The sequence below is a fragment of the Megalobrama amblycephala genome, linkage group LG20, assembly GCF_018812025.1.
Source record: "Megalobrama amblycephala isolate DHTTF-2021 linkage group LG20, ASM1881202v1, whole genome shotgun sequence".
NCBI lineage: Eukaryota > Metazoa > Chordata > Actinopteri > Cypriniformes > Xenocyprididae > Megalobrama > Megalobrama amblycephala.
The window spans coordinates 13,344,425-13,359,493 of NC_063063.1; the positions used below are offsets into that span (position 1 = coordinate 13,344,425).

The 15,069-nt window shown below is 34.7% G+C and overlaps 2 protein-coding genes across 3 annotated transcripts; one reads left to right on the forward strand and one right to left on the reverse strand.

The window, feature by feature from the left end:
* Nucleotides 1–194: 194 nt before the first annotated feature.
* On the reverse strand, nucleotides 195–6,567 carry pms2 (PMS1 homolog 2, mismatch repair system component). The gene is made up of 15 exons (XM_048169876.1): nucleotides 6,242–6,567; nucleotides 5,918–6,057; nucleotides 5,749–5,835; nucleotides 4,810–4,912; nucleotides 4,465–4,648; nucleotides 4,223–4,390; nucleotides 3,957–4,054; nucleotides 3,708–3,807; nucleotides 3,537–3,621; nucleotides 2,583–2,735; nucleotides 1,658–2,507; nucleotides 1,095–1,262; nucleotides 909–1,009; nucleotides 653–822; nucleotides 195–465 (listed from the first exon to the last, which is right to left on the reverse strand). Exons 1-15 carry the CDS (start codon nucleotides 6,253–6,255, stop codon nucleotides 322–324), a joined length of 2,565 nt encoding a protein of 854 aa, XP_048025833.1. The 5' UTR covers nucleotides 6,256–6,567; the 3' UTR covers nucleotides 195–321.
* Nucleotides 6,568–7,326: 759 nt separating this feature from the next.
* eif2ak1 (eukaryotic translation initiation factor 2-alpha kinase 1) lies at nucleotides 7,327–14,652 on the forward strand. 2 transcript variants are annotated; one of them, XM_048171069.1, is made up of 16 exons: nucleotides 7,548–7,689; nucleotides 8,061–8,150; nucleotides 8,276–8,443; nucleotides 8,542–8,678; nucleotides 8,812–8,849; nucleotides 9,446–9,545; nucleotides 10,627–10,707; nucleotides 10,803–10,899; nucleotides 10,987–11,047; nucleotides 11,156–11,510; nucleotides 11,619–11,715; nucleotides 11,975–12,081; nucleotides 13,459–13,588; nucleotides 13,761–13,840; nucleotides 14,002–14,235; nucleotides 14,369–14,652. In XM_048171069.1, the coding sequence occupies exons 2-16, from the start codon at nucleotides 8,096–8,098 to the stop codon at nucleotides 14,513–14,515; spliced, it is 1,887 nt and encodes a 628-aa protein (XP_048027026.1). In that variant the 5' UTR covers nucleotides 7,548–7,689; nucleotides 8,061–8,095; the 3' UTR covers nucleotides 14,516–14,652. The 2 variants fall into 2 exon arrangements, with proteins under 2 accessions (XP_048027025.1, XP_048027026.1); XM_048171068.1 differs by lacking the exon at nucleotides 8,061–8,150 and having other exon boundaries at nucleotides 7,327–7,689.
* Nucleotides 14,653–15,069: the final 417 nt, after the last annotated feature.

Here is a 15,069-nt window from a genome sequence, read left to right on the forward strand (position 1 = left end):
ATACCTTATGTTCCACATAAGAAAAAAGTCCTACAAGTTTTTAACGACATAAGGGTGTGTGACAATTCTGTTCAAACACTAGGGGGTTATAGATTTACACCTTTCAAATTTTAACTCATTTTAAAGAAATAAGAAATACAAAAATATGACATTACAGTTAGATAAAGAATGACAAAAATAAGGCTTCAAACACATCATGAAAACATGAGAAAGATACTTTATTATAAAAAAATACAAATAATAATAAAATCCTTAATTAAAACAATAGTGTTTGATATTCAATATGAAATTCACAAGCAAACTCAACAAAAATACAGTGTTTCAGTCATGAGAAATCATATCCAGATTAGCGAGGTGTCTCATGGTGGGTCTACCATGTGGACAATTCCAGGGCTGTTCAATTTCCCCCATGTGAATCACTAGTTTCTTCATTTCACTGATGTTGAGGGCAGTGCCAACCATCACCTGTGTAAATGCAAAAAAACATTCACAAACTGTTCATATTAAAACTTAACAAAAAGAATACAAATATGCAATGGCTAAATCACAGTCTCTGATATTCCTTTACAGGTATTTATTTGGGTTCAGATAGGTGGGTTAGAACAGGGCTGCAAAATATTCCTGACAGGAAGAAAAACTTAGATACACTCACCGATTTGCGGCAAGCCCTGGATGCAAACATTTGCCTTACTCGAGAAGGTCGACACATGATTCCTGGACTGTCGCTAAGCATGAAGATGAGTTCTTCAATGTCACTTGGGCCAAAGGTCCAATTCTTACTTGTAGGTAAAGACACCAGCTTCACCCTCTCCATAACCTGAGCTGATAAACAAACCACCATCCCAAATCAATATGAAGGAATATGTACCAGATATGATCATGAAAATCTTCTACAGTAGATAACCCACCATCCTCATCGATGAGGAAGTCAAATCCATTCTTTCTGAAGATTTCAAGGTTTTCCATGAGCACTGTTTCACTGATAGCCGGGAGGTGGAGATTTTGTGGACTGTATATGGAGAAAGAAAAAATAAGTTAGCTTTAAAATAAATTCCCGCTCCCAGTTCCACTTGTCTGTGCGGATTGGGACTTACACTATGAGCCGCTGTCCCTTTAAGACCGTATTCTGTTGTAGCATCTCAAAATTGTACTTTTCATCTGTGGCATGCTGGTCAATTATGAAAAGGTCAGATTTCAGCTTGGTGATAATAAAACCCAGGTTAAACTGACCAATGATTTCCATATCCTTGAACATATCTTTGCTGTAAAAAAAAGTTGAAACCTTGTAAACGGCATATAAACTCAAACATGATTCAAAAATCTTTAAAGGGATTTTCCAACCCAAAAATTCTGTCATATTTACTCATCTTCAGGTTGTTCCAAACCTGTATGCACTTCTTTTTTCTGCAGAACATATTTTGAAGAATGATGGTAACCAAACAGTTTAGGTTCCTATTGACTTGACAAAAATATACAATGTAAGCCAATGGAAATTTAACTGGTTTGGTTAACAGCATTCTTCAAAATATCTTCTGTCATATTCCACAGAAGAAAGAAAGTCATACAGGTTTGGAATGAATGAGGGTGAGTAAATGATAGATTTTTCATTTTTGGGTGGACTATCCCTTTAAGAGATCAAGCTAAAGATCAGTCTAACCTTATTTCTTTCTTAAGTTCATCTTCAGCACTCTGGTTTTCTCCAGGGTTAATCTTTGCCCTGAATCGTCTATATTTTAGCTCTCGATCATTGTTCTCTGTCACCTGAGCCTGCAGCCGCTGTGTCCTTTTAGAAAGTTCCTGCATAGAAAACTGCAAAAGCACGGTTTTCTTCCATCTGCTGACAGGTGAATCCAACTGCAGGGAAGCATTCTTGTTTTTGGAGTCCACCAAACAGCTCCATGCTGGAGGTTCATCTTCACGTCTAGCTCTTTTAGCTTCAGGACTGTAGATTCTGTCCTGGTTTTCTTCTGACTTTGTCTCTGGCACCAAAGGTTCATGCCTCCAGAACTTCTCATCTACAGATTCATCAATAGTCTCAGCTTTAACATCAGTTTCATGTATAATAGGGTGTAAAACTGACTTGTTTTCTGAATTGTTTTCATGTAGAATCTCTTTATGATCTTCAGCAGAACTTTGGTTTGCAGCCCCAGAATCATCAGCATCACTATCAAAGGTGCTTTTAAATTTAGCTAGACAAACAGTCGATTTATTGGAAGTAACATCAGTGAAACTTGGAGAGGATTTTAAAGGTGGCCTCATAATGTCAGTAATTTTTTTAGAGCAGCTCACAAAGGAAAACATCTTCTTCTGAGAAGGACCAGCACAAGCAGCTTTATGACTAGACTGCTTTGACCCAATTCCTGGAGCCTGATGATTTGAAAATGCTTCTTTAAGTCCTGCAAGATTGATGGAAGTCTTTGGGGGCCCATCATCTGGAAGAGCTTCAGAGACTGAACCTGTTTCACAATCTTCTAAACCAACGTTTGTCTCAGTTGGTCTACACAGGCCTTCAAGAGAAACATCAACATATGTAATGACACTTCAAGACAACAAATGAGCTGTCTTAAAAGGTCTGTACTTACTGGTAATTGCTGGAGAAATGTGATTGAGACTGATTTTATTGACACCAGTCTCAAACATAGCAATGAGTGAGCTTTTCAGAATGGCCAGCAAGAGTTTTTCCTCTTGTAGAAGGATTTGACGTTTATCTGGAGTGACATTCACGTCGACACAGTCTAAAGTGAAACAAAGAATCAAAACACACGATTAAATGACAAGTTTCAAAAATAGCTTTTATATTTTACATACTTTGTATTACACTAAAAATGTTTTCAAAATAAGTTTTATTTCTGCATTTATTTGATCAAAAATAGTCAAAACAGTAATATTGTTACACTTTATTATTACAATTTAAAATAACTTTTCTATTTTAATCTATTTTAAAATTAACTGTGATAGCAAAGCTGAATTTTCAGCATCATTATTACTCCAGTCTTCAGTGTCACATGATCTAGAAATCATTCTAATATGCTGATTTGGTGCGCAAGAAACATTTCAGTAGCACTTTATTTTACAGTCCTGGTTTGCACAAACATATTATTTACTTACTGTAGTAATGACACTAACTAGGTCCTACCTCTAAACCTTAGTACATTGAAAGTGCACATACTGTAAAATAAAGTACAACCTACATTTCTCATTAGTATTAATGTCTCATTAGTATTAATGAAAACAGTTGTGCTGCTTAATATTCGTAGAAACCGTGATTATTTTTTTATAGGATTCTTTGATGAAGAGAAAGTTCAGAACAGTGTTTGTTTGAAATAGAATTTTTTTTTTTTTGGCAACATCCATCAAAAGTGACAGTAAACACATTTACTATTTAATTCATCTTGCTGAATGAAAGTATTAATTTCCTTAAATATCTTACTGACCCTAAACATTTGAATGGTAGAGTACACATTTATTTATGATTATATACAATATTATATATAGTATATTTAATTTAATTGCTTAATTTTTCTGTTAAGTCTTACCTGAAGCAACAGTGATATTTAGAGCGACAAAAGGGTATTGATGCCGATTGTACATGTGATAAACCTCATTCACAAGCTTGGAGACCTGCAAATATTACAAAAAATATGAACACATCATACTTATTACATATAATTAACACAATAATACATACTTGTATAAAAAGACCACACCTTAACTGGATCACAGGGTCTTTTATTGATAAAGAAGAACTGTCTGTCAGTAGCACTTCGACCAACACCATGATCCCCTTGTGACACAAATCCTTCAATGCTAGGATATAATAATATCAATAAACATCACTTTAGTTTAGACAGGAATATTCCGTTATAATACAGTTTTCATCACCTGATTTGTGCAAAACTGGTAATAAATCAATCTTAGGTTGACCCACAAATGAATGTTTACACAGAAAAACTCACATGAAAAGGTCTTTTGGAACATCTACCCCACCCAGACCATAGTCTTCCTTAATTGTTTCATTGGGAGATATTTGTTGGAAGGGAATCAAACTTTGTAGCTGAGGGGAAATAAAAATGTGACATACATGTTACTCTCAAATAACATGGACAAACAATAATGCAGGTACTTTGTTATAATAATACGACAATGTGTTCTGTTTGTCAATTTTGGTTTAGGAATGATTCTTCTTTAAATATCCACTACAGAAAAAATAAGTTATTCTCACCTGTTTAGGTCCAAACACAGCTCCAATGTTATCTCTCATGCTGTTACTGCCGCTTGTGCACAGTACTGTGGTGCGTTTGCCTTGTCCCATCTGGTTAGTGCATGTAATGCGCACACCAGTGGAGATGATGCAGTAGGATTGCAAGACGAAAATCATCTTGGAATATTCCTGTGAAGAAACTCTATTTAATTCCTTCCTAAACATGGATACAAGCCCATGTACCCAAGTATCTCCCAGCAGACCTTTTTGATGTTGCGGTGGAACTCCTTGTGTCGAACAGGTAATGTGGAGAAGAGCTTCTGAAGAGTGATGGTAGTGCCGGGCTGACGGGGATGCGGCACACGCTGAGTGAGACGACCATCGTGGTCATACACCAGCCGAGCTCCGATCTGAGCGCTCTCATGACAGGTCACGACACTAAGATCACTGCGGATATATATATATATATATATATATGTGTATATTAAGGAAGCATTACAGAGATTAATCAAACATACCAATCCATAATCATCACTGTGCTATAATAATCAATTATGTAATGCTCATACTGTAAGAATTAAGAAGACACATCCAAATTAAATTGTTACCTAAGAGCACAAAGTGAGCTGAGAGCTTCACCACGGAACCCAAATGTCTCCACGTGTATCAGGTCGGAAAAATCTCTTAATTTAGAGGTGTGATGTTTTAAAGCTGCAGATGTGGAGAAGACACAAATAGGTACACTACCAGTCAAACGTCTGGAATCAATCAGATTTTCTAATGTTTTTAAAAGAAGACTATTATGCTCACCAAGGGTGCATTTATTTGATCAAAAATACAGTAAAAACTATAATACTGTGAAACCTTATTACTATTTTTTTTAAATATATATTAAAATGCATCTTGTGTAATGTGACGGAAAAGCTTTCAACAGCCATTACTCCAGTCTTCAGTGTCACATGATTCTACAGAAATCATTCTAAAGAAACATTTCTTATTATTATCAATGTTCGAAATTGTTGTGCTGCTTAATATTTTTAAGCTTAGCATTTATTTAAAACTATTCATATCTAAAATAATATGTCTTTACTGCTACCTTTGATAAATGTAATGCATTCTTGCTTAATAAAAGTTTCCTGAGCAACTAATAAGCATATTAAAATGGTTTATGAAGGATCATGTGACACAATAATGTGAAGTATGGTGACCCTGTACTCGTACCCGACTAGAACCTGTGACCTTCGGGTTACAAGTTACAAACAGCATCTAACCATTAGGCCACAACTGCCCCAGACTGAAGCAATGGCTGTGGAAAATGTAGCTTTGACATCACAGGAATAAATTACATTTTAAAATATATTCAAGCAGAAAAAAAAAGTTATTTTAAATCGTAATATTACTGTTTTTACTATATTTTGATAAAATAAATCCTGCCTGTTAGCATATGAGACTTCTTTTAAAACCCTTTTTAAAAATCTTAATTATTCCAAACTTTTAACCGCATGCCAGACGCGGTTATCTCCAATGTTCAGAAAAAGGAAACTTACTTAGTCCCTCAAAGTTTTGCTCCTCAACACCTTTTCCATTGTCAGACACTTCCACCAACTCTGTTCCACTATCTTTTAGCTTGACATCTGTATGAAAACAAAACAATTGACCAAATGTAGCATGATCTCAAGCACAACGTTTCCTCATGCTGTCATCCCTTGAGCTCACCAACATTTGTGGCACCAGCATCAATGCTGTTCTCCACCAGCTCTTTCACAGCTGTGGCCAGACTCAGCACCACCTGTCCAGAGCAGATCTGATGCACAGACTGTTTGTCTATGGCCTTTATGGCTCCAGCAGAACCTGGGCTAGGAATTTAAAATACAGACTATGTAAGGCAAGCAAACAGCATTAAACAGTACTGCACAATATAAACACTGTTTCCAGTATAGCAGACAATCTCACTAACTTTAGTCTATTTTAGTGTAATTTCTCGTTGTTAAAATGAAGCAATCTATTGGAAAAACGATATGCAAAGCTATAAAAACTTACCACGAATCTGACATCCTTTCTGTTCCAATATATATGGTATCAATCACAGAAGCTTAACTTGTACGTTAAGTTTTGCATTGTGGCTATGGCTATTTTGATAGCTTTTGCTCCCTGCGGTATTCAGAAGAAACAAGGGGCGTGAAATGTGTTTTCATCGCTCATTGTGAAAAACCAGTGCTTCGTCAAGATAAAGTTTTGCTAAATTACAATGGAACATACTCTACCATATTATACACCAATAAACGCACGCGCATAACTGTCGCTTATGCTGCCCTCTGAATCACAGTTCGGCGAACGTGAATACGTTTCCCGCCCGCGGCGTGACGCAAAACGTCAGGTTACCACGTTTTGCATTTGTATGACATGTGATCAACTGTTGATCACATGTCATTATAATTTCATTTTAAAAAATCATACTGACCCCAAACTTTTAAATGATAGTGTACAGTATTATAACATGCTTTTCTATCCTAGAACCAAAGATGGACTTTTCCAAGCACAGACATCCCGTTACCTTAATGAATTTGAAGAAATAGCAACACTGGGTAAAGGATCCTATGGCCTACTATATAAACTGTACTGTCGGCTGTTTCATCTTTCTTTTTTATTACTTTGTTATGCTAAGTTAATTTTTAACTTAATGCGTTTTTTTTCCGTGAAGACTATGTGGAACCAAATTTTCCAAAAATGTTTTTGGTTATATATTCTTCTAGTTTATTAATCAGTTAATTTTTATTGATGTATCATATTGTGATGCTTTGTAACAAATAAATAAATAAATAATAATAATAAAAAAATCCGGTTTAAAAAACGTTTTATTTTGAAACATTTCATCATCCAGCTCATGGTTGTCTGAGTAGGGACTGTGTGCAAAGGTCAAATCTGATAATAGGCGAAAGTGACACTGACACAACAATAATACAAATTTTTATTTGTATAAAATTTGTTAATGTTATTGTCTTCTAAGTTGTATTTTTTTTTTAAGAGATACAAGTAAGAGAAACTACAACCCTCCCATAAACAAATCGTATATTTGATTAATGTTTTAATGCATTACGTCTTGTTCATCAACCGTTGATAATAATTGTGAGATACTTCCTTACTCCTGTGCCTTGAAACATGGCAGGTGACTGTCAGTTTACGGGGATATTTTTATTCGGCCAGTTTTAAAACTTGTGAGTGGGGTTCGCACAATTAAAAGGGCTAGGTTTTTGAAAGTTGGCCTCTTTCCGAATGGAGCTAATGAATGTGATGCACAGAAGTGTCTTTTAGAAAAACGTTATGTTTACACACAACAGAGATGGCAGAAGAAAGTTCGAGTAGCAGTGTAGTTTCCAGTGTGAGCAGCCGAAGCCTTCATATCCGTCGGGGCCTTTTCACCCAAGATAGAGGACCTAAAGGAGAAATGTTCAGCCTGAGAGATACGGAGGATGACGTCCAATTTGACAGTGAGTCCACTCCAAAAGCAACATTAAGTACAGCCCCTTTGATTCATGACATTGCACTGAGTAAGTTAGTCATGGTTTAGAGTCTGCGATCAAACAGGGCGTCTGTAAAAATTGGTGTTCTATGATTATTTACTGATTTTGGATGTTAGAGACTGTAAACATGAGGTGCATAAAATATCAATGTAGTATGCCCAAATGATTAGTGTAATAATGCAGTTTAAGATGTCCCACCTACTTAATATTTCATCTGTGGGACTTTTTAGGGGTGTGGGGGGTAACTTGAAACTGTTTCAAGCTGATAAGTTACTTAGACCTTACCCACCCTTGATGTACACACAAGATGAAGCATTGGTATATTTCTATTTGCTCAGCTGTTAAGAGAGTACAGTAAATGTTTGGTGTCTAAATGGATTCAGAGGGAAATGACATTATGGCCTTACTTGCTAAAGTTATTGCTGAAGGTAAGGCATCTCCAATCCAATTAGTTTTAGACTCGGTTTGGTCTGATTTGTTACATAATTTATATTCAAACATAGTCAAACATATTAGTATTCATTACCCTTTGTAATTTGTCATATAAATGCAGCCTCAGACTCAGACAATAACTGTGAGGTGTTGCTGGCGGGGAAACAGTATCCTTCGATCCAGGAATTTGCCTCTGCCATTCCCAACCAACTGCTGCTGGGATCACTACTGGAACACTTGTGCTTTGTTTACGAGAGCGATCCCACACGCTCACGCATGCTTTTTAAAGGTAAGCAGTTATTGATATTAACTTATAAAAGGCAAATTATGTTTATCTATCACTTTTTGTCTTAAAATTAATGTTCTCAAATGCCTCTGCTATTTCAGTGATAGGCCAACGTTTAGCAGCCATGAACCTCCTCTCTCCACTGGCTATCAGTGATGAGTTCAGCACAGTCCGACTACAGCATAACCGGGCATTCACAGAGCTTTTGCATGCGACCAGCTCATCGCTTTTCCCCCAGGTAATCAACTCAATTCATCATCAATGTCATTTATTTGTTTAGTGATTTCTGTCCAGCTGTTGCTTTCATCAACAAAACCAAAAGAAAGCAAATTCTTATTTTGCCCTACCTGTTCATCTTTTGGATTCTGCAGGAACATAGATTTTTGAGTACAGAAGGCCAGAGTCTAAGGTGAAAACATTTACACTTGTAGGACCTCCACTTACATCGCTTTGTAATACACACTATCGTTCAAAAGTTTTGGGGTCTGTCAAATGGGGTGAGATTTTTTTAAAAGAAGTCTCTTATGCTCACAAAGGCTGCATTTATTTGACCAAAAATACTGGGAAAAACAGTAATATTATGAAATATTACAATTTAAAATATGTTTTCTATTTAAATAAAATTTTAAATCTAATTTATTCTTGTGATGGCAAAGCTGGATTTTCAGCAGTCATTACTCCAGTGTCACAAGATACTTCAAAAATCATTCTAATAAGCTGATTTGGTGCTCACGAAGCATTTCTTATTATAATCATCAATGTTACAAACAGATTGCTCAATGTTTTGTGGAAATCTTGTCTTTGATGAATTGAAAGTTCAAAAAAACAGCATTTGTTTGAAAAAGAAATAATAATTTGTAACATTATAAAAGCATAGATTTTCACATTTGGTCAATCTAATGCATTCTTGCTGAATAAAAGTAATAATTTCATTTTAAAAAATCATACTGACCCCAAACTTTTAAATGATAGTGTACAGTATTATAACATGCTTTTCTATCCTAGAACCAAAGATGGACTTTTCCAAGCACAGACATCCCGTTACCTTAGTGAATTTGAAGAAATAGCAACACTGGGTAAAGGATCCTATGGCAAAGTGTTTAAGGTAAGAAAAAGTTTTAATCATATAGTGCTCCAAAAATGGTAACCACATATTTTTGAAAAGTGCTCAATAAAACAGGGTTTCTGTTAAAAAGTCTTACTTTGCCCTTACAGAAATTAAGGCCTTAAAAAGGTCTTAAATCAAAGATGAAAGTCTTACCCCCAGTTTTCACAGACAAATCTTAAGCTAGTCCTAGACTAAAATACATGTTTGAGCTGTTTTAAGTGAAAGCAACTTGTACTGTCAGAGCCATTGTTTTGTCTCAAGATGAACACCAGTATGTTTTTTTTTTTCTAGGGTATGTTTATAAAAGCTACTTAAATACCCAAATTGAACTAAGGCCTAATCCTGGCTTAACCTAAGCCCTGTCTGTGAAACCGGGCCTTAAATTCATAAAGTCATGACATTAAATGCTGCATGCATTGCTAAATTGAATATCTTGCCCAGTATTTTTGTCCTGTTTTCCAATACAAATATCTAAACATCTTTAAATCAAGATACATTTACTTGAGAATTTAAGATGCAAATGTTGAATGAAGTCTTGAAAAAAATTTACAAGATTATCAGAGTGTGTGCTTAAAACAAGAACAAAATCAATGAGTTATGAAAACTTCCCTTTGAATTAAGTTTTTTTAAGTTTGAATTAAGATTTTTCTGAGCCCATTGGCAGATATTTTTTCTGGTTTTAATCATAAACTCAATTTATTTTGATCGATTTCACAGAAAAATGTAGAAAATTCAAGAACGTTTTGACATTTGCACTGGAAAACAAGACAACAGTATTTTTGCTGTGTGATCAGAAGGTACAGTAAAAGATTTTAGAGCGATTCAAACTACTTTTTTTGTAAAATGAATTAAAAAGTATTGGATATCTGTTTTAAGTTGTATTGTCAAACTCTGAAGTGTTGGTAATACAACTTATTGTGTTTTACCCTAGACATTTACATTTAGAGAACATAATGACATATATTATTTTCCCATTAATTAATTCCTTAAATTTTCTTTACTTGGTCTTAAAAAAAATCTTAAATTTACCTTCATAAAACCTGCAGAAACCCTGCTAAAAACATTCATACTGTTTTAGGTCACAAACAAGCTTGATGGTCAGGAATATGCTGTGAAAAAAATTCTAATCAAGAAAGTAACAAGAGACGACTGTATGAAGGTAAAGTGTCACAGATTCAGTTATTACAGTTCTAATGAACCCCTCATATCTGTATGATTTAGCTATTGTGTCTTATCGTCCTTATCTCCTCTCAGGTTCTTAGAGAGGTTAAAGTGCTCTCCAGCCTTCAGCATTGCAATATTGTTGGCTATCACACTGCATGGATGGAGCACGTTCAGCCTGCTGTGCAAAGTATGTTGTTCTAATGAACAAAAATCATACTTTGCTTTTATTCAGTATTTCTGAAATAATGCAAAAATGTTTTGTTTATCTCATTAGCACCAAAATCCCTTGTTTCACAAACGTTTCCAGCATTAGAGAAACCATTACAGAAAGATGGGTAAGATGGTTGAAACATTTTTTACAACATAAATAACTAATTGTAACAAGTTTATAGTATAGTATGGAATATATATAATAGTGTATTTGAAAATGCATCTTCCTTCAGGTGCACGCAGGAAAACACTAACAGCAGCAATGGATCGTCCATTGTTTTTGAACATTCTGAACAAGCCGAAGCCAAAGAAAATCAGGCTACACTAGAAAGCATGTCAGTGAAACCCTCAACTTCAAAAGAAGAGATGGGACATGCTGTTTGCCCCAAAAATGTTCGCAACCCACAGAACTTTGTTCCATGTGTGTTTCTGGGTAAGCCTCGCACTATGGTGAACAAATGCCCTGCAGCTAAATGGGACAGCTCAACACTCTCTGAGGACGACCTTAGTCAAAACAGACTTGAATTGAACAATAACTCTTACATTGATATGGACACTACTGAATGGTCCGAAAAGCAGGCACATGAGGTATACGGTCCAGTGAATGTAAACTATTAATTTTATTTAAATAAGAAATAATTATTTTGTAATCTTTTCGAATGTTTATATTATGTTTATGCTTGTTCCTGTTCATAGGTTCAGTTCCATTTAATGCTTTATATACAAATGCAGCTTTGTGAGCGATCTTTGAAAGACTGGATACAAGAAAGAAACACAGTGGGACTGTCAGTAGGTGAGATCATTTTATTCATATGAGTTACTGTAGTTTACAGTATAGATTGCTCAGATTCCCTTCCTTTTTATATAATAAATATATTATACAGTTCAGAAGTCACTTATAAACACCCTTTTCCTGTTTTTGCATTGGCTGACACATGCCTAAACAGGAAAGACAAGAAAAGCTGATTTGCAGAGCTAGATGTTTTGAACATACAATCACAGCATATAATTATATTGTTGAATTATGTTTTATCCAATACATTCATCCACAGATCCTTGTGAGTCAATTGACTGTGAACAGGCATTAAAGATTTTAAAGAAAATACTTGAAGGAGTGGAGTACATTCATTCCCGTGGTATTATGCACAGAGACCTAAAGGTATGTGTATTTTTTTTTTGTTGGTTTACATAACTTGGTATTGTGCACCATATATATATATCTAGGTCACGTATGGCTTTTTGGTTGTTGGCATAAAAACTGTAGCATTCATCTACATGGGAGGCCTAAGTGTTTTGATAACAGATTTTGGGCTGGTGTGGCATGACAATTTGCAAAGCAGACTTGTGCTTTTGAGGTTGGACTTTTGCAACAGAAAATTTGCTCTCGAGGTAGTGATCTTGTTAATGTCAAAATAATAATAACTTTATTTTTATATAGAGCCTTTTAAAGTAGCTTCTCAAGGTGCTTTACATAAAACAAGCATAAGTTTAGTAGGAAACCACCTTGTCCTTTTCATAATTGCAAATCTTTTGTTTTGTTCACAGAGCCATTTTTACATATTATATATGACCCTGGACCACAAAACCAGATACAACGAGATACAACTGTTTGAAAATATGGAATCTGAGAGTGCAAAAAAATCGAAATATTGAGAAAATCGCCTTTAAAGTTGTCCAAATGAAGTCCTTAGCAACGCATATCCACTCACAAAAATAAACTTTTGATATATTTACGGTAGGAAATTTACAAAATATCTTCATGGAACATGATCATTACTTAATATCCTAATGATTTTTGCCATAAAAGAGAAATCGATAATTTTGACCCATTGTTGGCTACTGCTACAATTATACCCGTGCGACTTATGACTGGTTTTGTGGTCCAGGGTCACATATGTCCCTAAACTTAAGAGATGCGTTGAGATGGTGTAGACAATCCATTTTCTTAGCAATGCCTTTTAAAATAAATCACACTTAACAATTGCTTTATTCTTTTTACTGATACATCCAGTGGCCTCATAACAGTTTATAGCCAGTATAACATTTAACCGAATTTAAAAATAAAAAAGTTAGTTGCAGTCAATTTGACCAACACTCTCCTTATCCCTTACAAACATACTCTTTATCTGTTTGTCACAGGAAGGTTTGATAGTTCTGGTAATCCTCCTTGTATCTTCTCTCACATATTTTGGTTAACAAAAGCCTAGAATACAGTTACCTATGAAATTTCTAAACAAATCTCATTTTCATCGGTGATTAATATGTTAAGTGTCAGTTTGGGAAATTTATTACTGTGGATTTTCTATCTGTGCAACAAAAAAACCTGATTTAAAAAAAAAAAAAAAAAAAAAAAAAAAAATAATAATATATATATATATATATATATATATATATATATATATATATATATATATAACATGTATAAAGTTTGTACTATCATCTCAGTTTAGACTACTCTATTTACAGTTGCTTAAAATCACAGTGTTTTATAGTGTTTATTTGTAGTGAAATAAAATGTATATTTATTTATTTACAGCCTAGAAACATTTTCCTACATGGACCTGAGTGCCATGTGAAGATAGGGGACTTTGGCTTGGCTTGCCAAAACATTTTAATGGATGAGCATGATCAGCTGCCCTCCAGTTCTCAAGCAGGTGTAAAAACAGGTGATAGAACTATTTCACAAGAGCAAAGTGACAATTATTTTAGTTATAACAAATTCTGAACTCAAGTACTTAAATATTCTGTTTGTTGCAAAACTACAGCTGATTTAATGGTATGTAACAGCTGTGAATTAATGCAACCTTGAACTAAGCAGTTTCTGATTGCACTTTACAGACTCAGTTCACACTAGTGGAGTGGGAACATTTGTTTACGCTGCCCCAGAACAACTTGAGGGTTCTCACTATGATTCAAAGGTAAGGAGACTGTAAAGCTACAAACTGTTATAATATAATGTCTATCCAGTTATTACTGTTTTATGTGCTGTAATTAAATGTGTGACTATGTTTCATCTTAGGCACATGCTAAAAAATATGGTAGTAGAACTTGATGCTCAGTATTTGTTTCATTTATACAGTCAGATATGTACAGCATAGGAGTGATTGCATTTGAGTTATTCCAACCATTTGGGACTGAGATGGAGCGTGTGCACACACTTGGAGAACTACGGCAGGGCAAGATCCCTAACACACTATCCAACAACTGGCCACTTTTGGCCAAGTATATCAGTCTGCTGACCAGCTCTGATCCCTCAATGCGACCAAGTGCATCTCAGTTACTTCAGAGTGACCTCTTCAGCACCAATGACATGGTATATGTGGCTTTTTTTTACCCTCTCAAAATTGAACAAAACAAATGTAACCTCATTTTAGATATCCTCATATTTTGAAGAAACTTTGGACCCTGTAACTCTAAAAAAAAAAAGTGTTTATTCTTTATTGTAGGTTATCCACAGTTTAAAGCGCAAGATTGATGAACAAGAAGAAGAAATTGTTCAGCTCAGGAGACAGATCAGTGAGCTACAGATCTCTCAAAATGCAATACACAGTCCAGAAAGACATAATAATAGTAGCTCTTTTGTACTGCTATAAGTGCTCAATACTTGTAAATTATGTAAATTGTTGTTTGGAAATGGTTGTATGTATGAGTGCAGCTCTGTATGTATATAAATGAGTGTCATATTTAACTTCACAAAAGATCTGTAAAGTAAAGTCCCGTGCCAATGGTGCATTAGTCTCCATTTATCTGATTGTTGAAAGCGGAGTAAATAGTTCCTCAAAATAGCCTTACAGTACACTATAGTATTATTAATATTCAGTACAATTATTCCAAGTTTTAATAATATTTATGAATATTAATAATACTCCAAGGTCATGGATAAAGCTGCAAAAGTAATTTTAGTGATATAAAACTGAAATACATTATTCATTTTTTCAAATGTAATGAGGTCATTATAATTATTATAGTATAATATATGTCTGTAATGACATCTCACATATATATATATATATATATATATATATATATATATATATATACACACACACACACACACACACCTATTTCATAAAACTTTAACTTAGAAATAACATACAATGAGGTTTTGCATAGGAAAAACCCCGTAATTTTCATGGTGGATACCGAG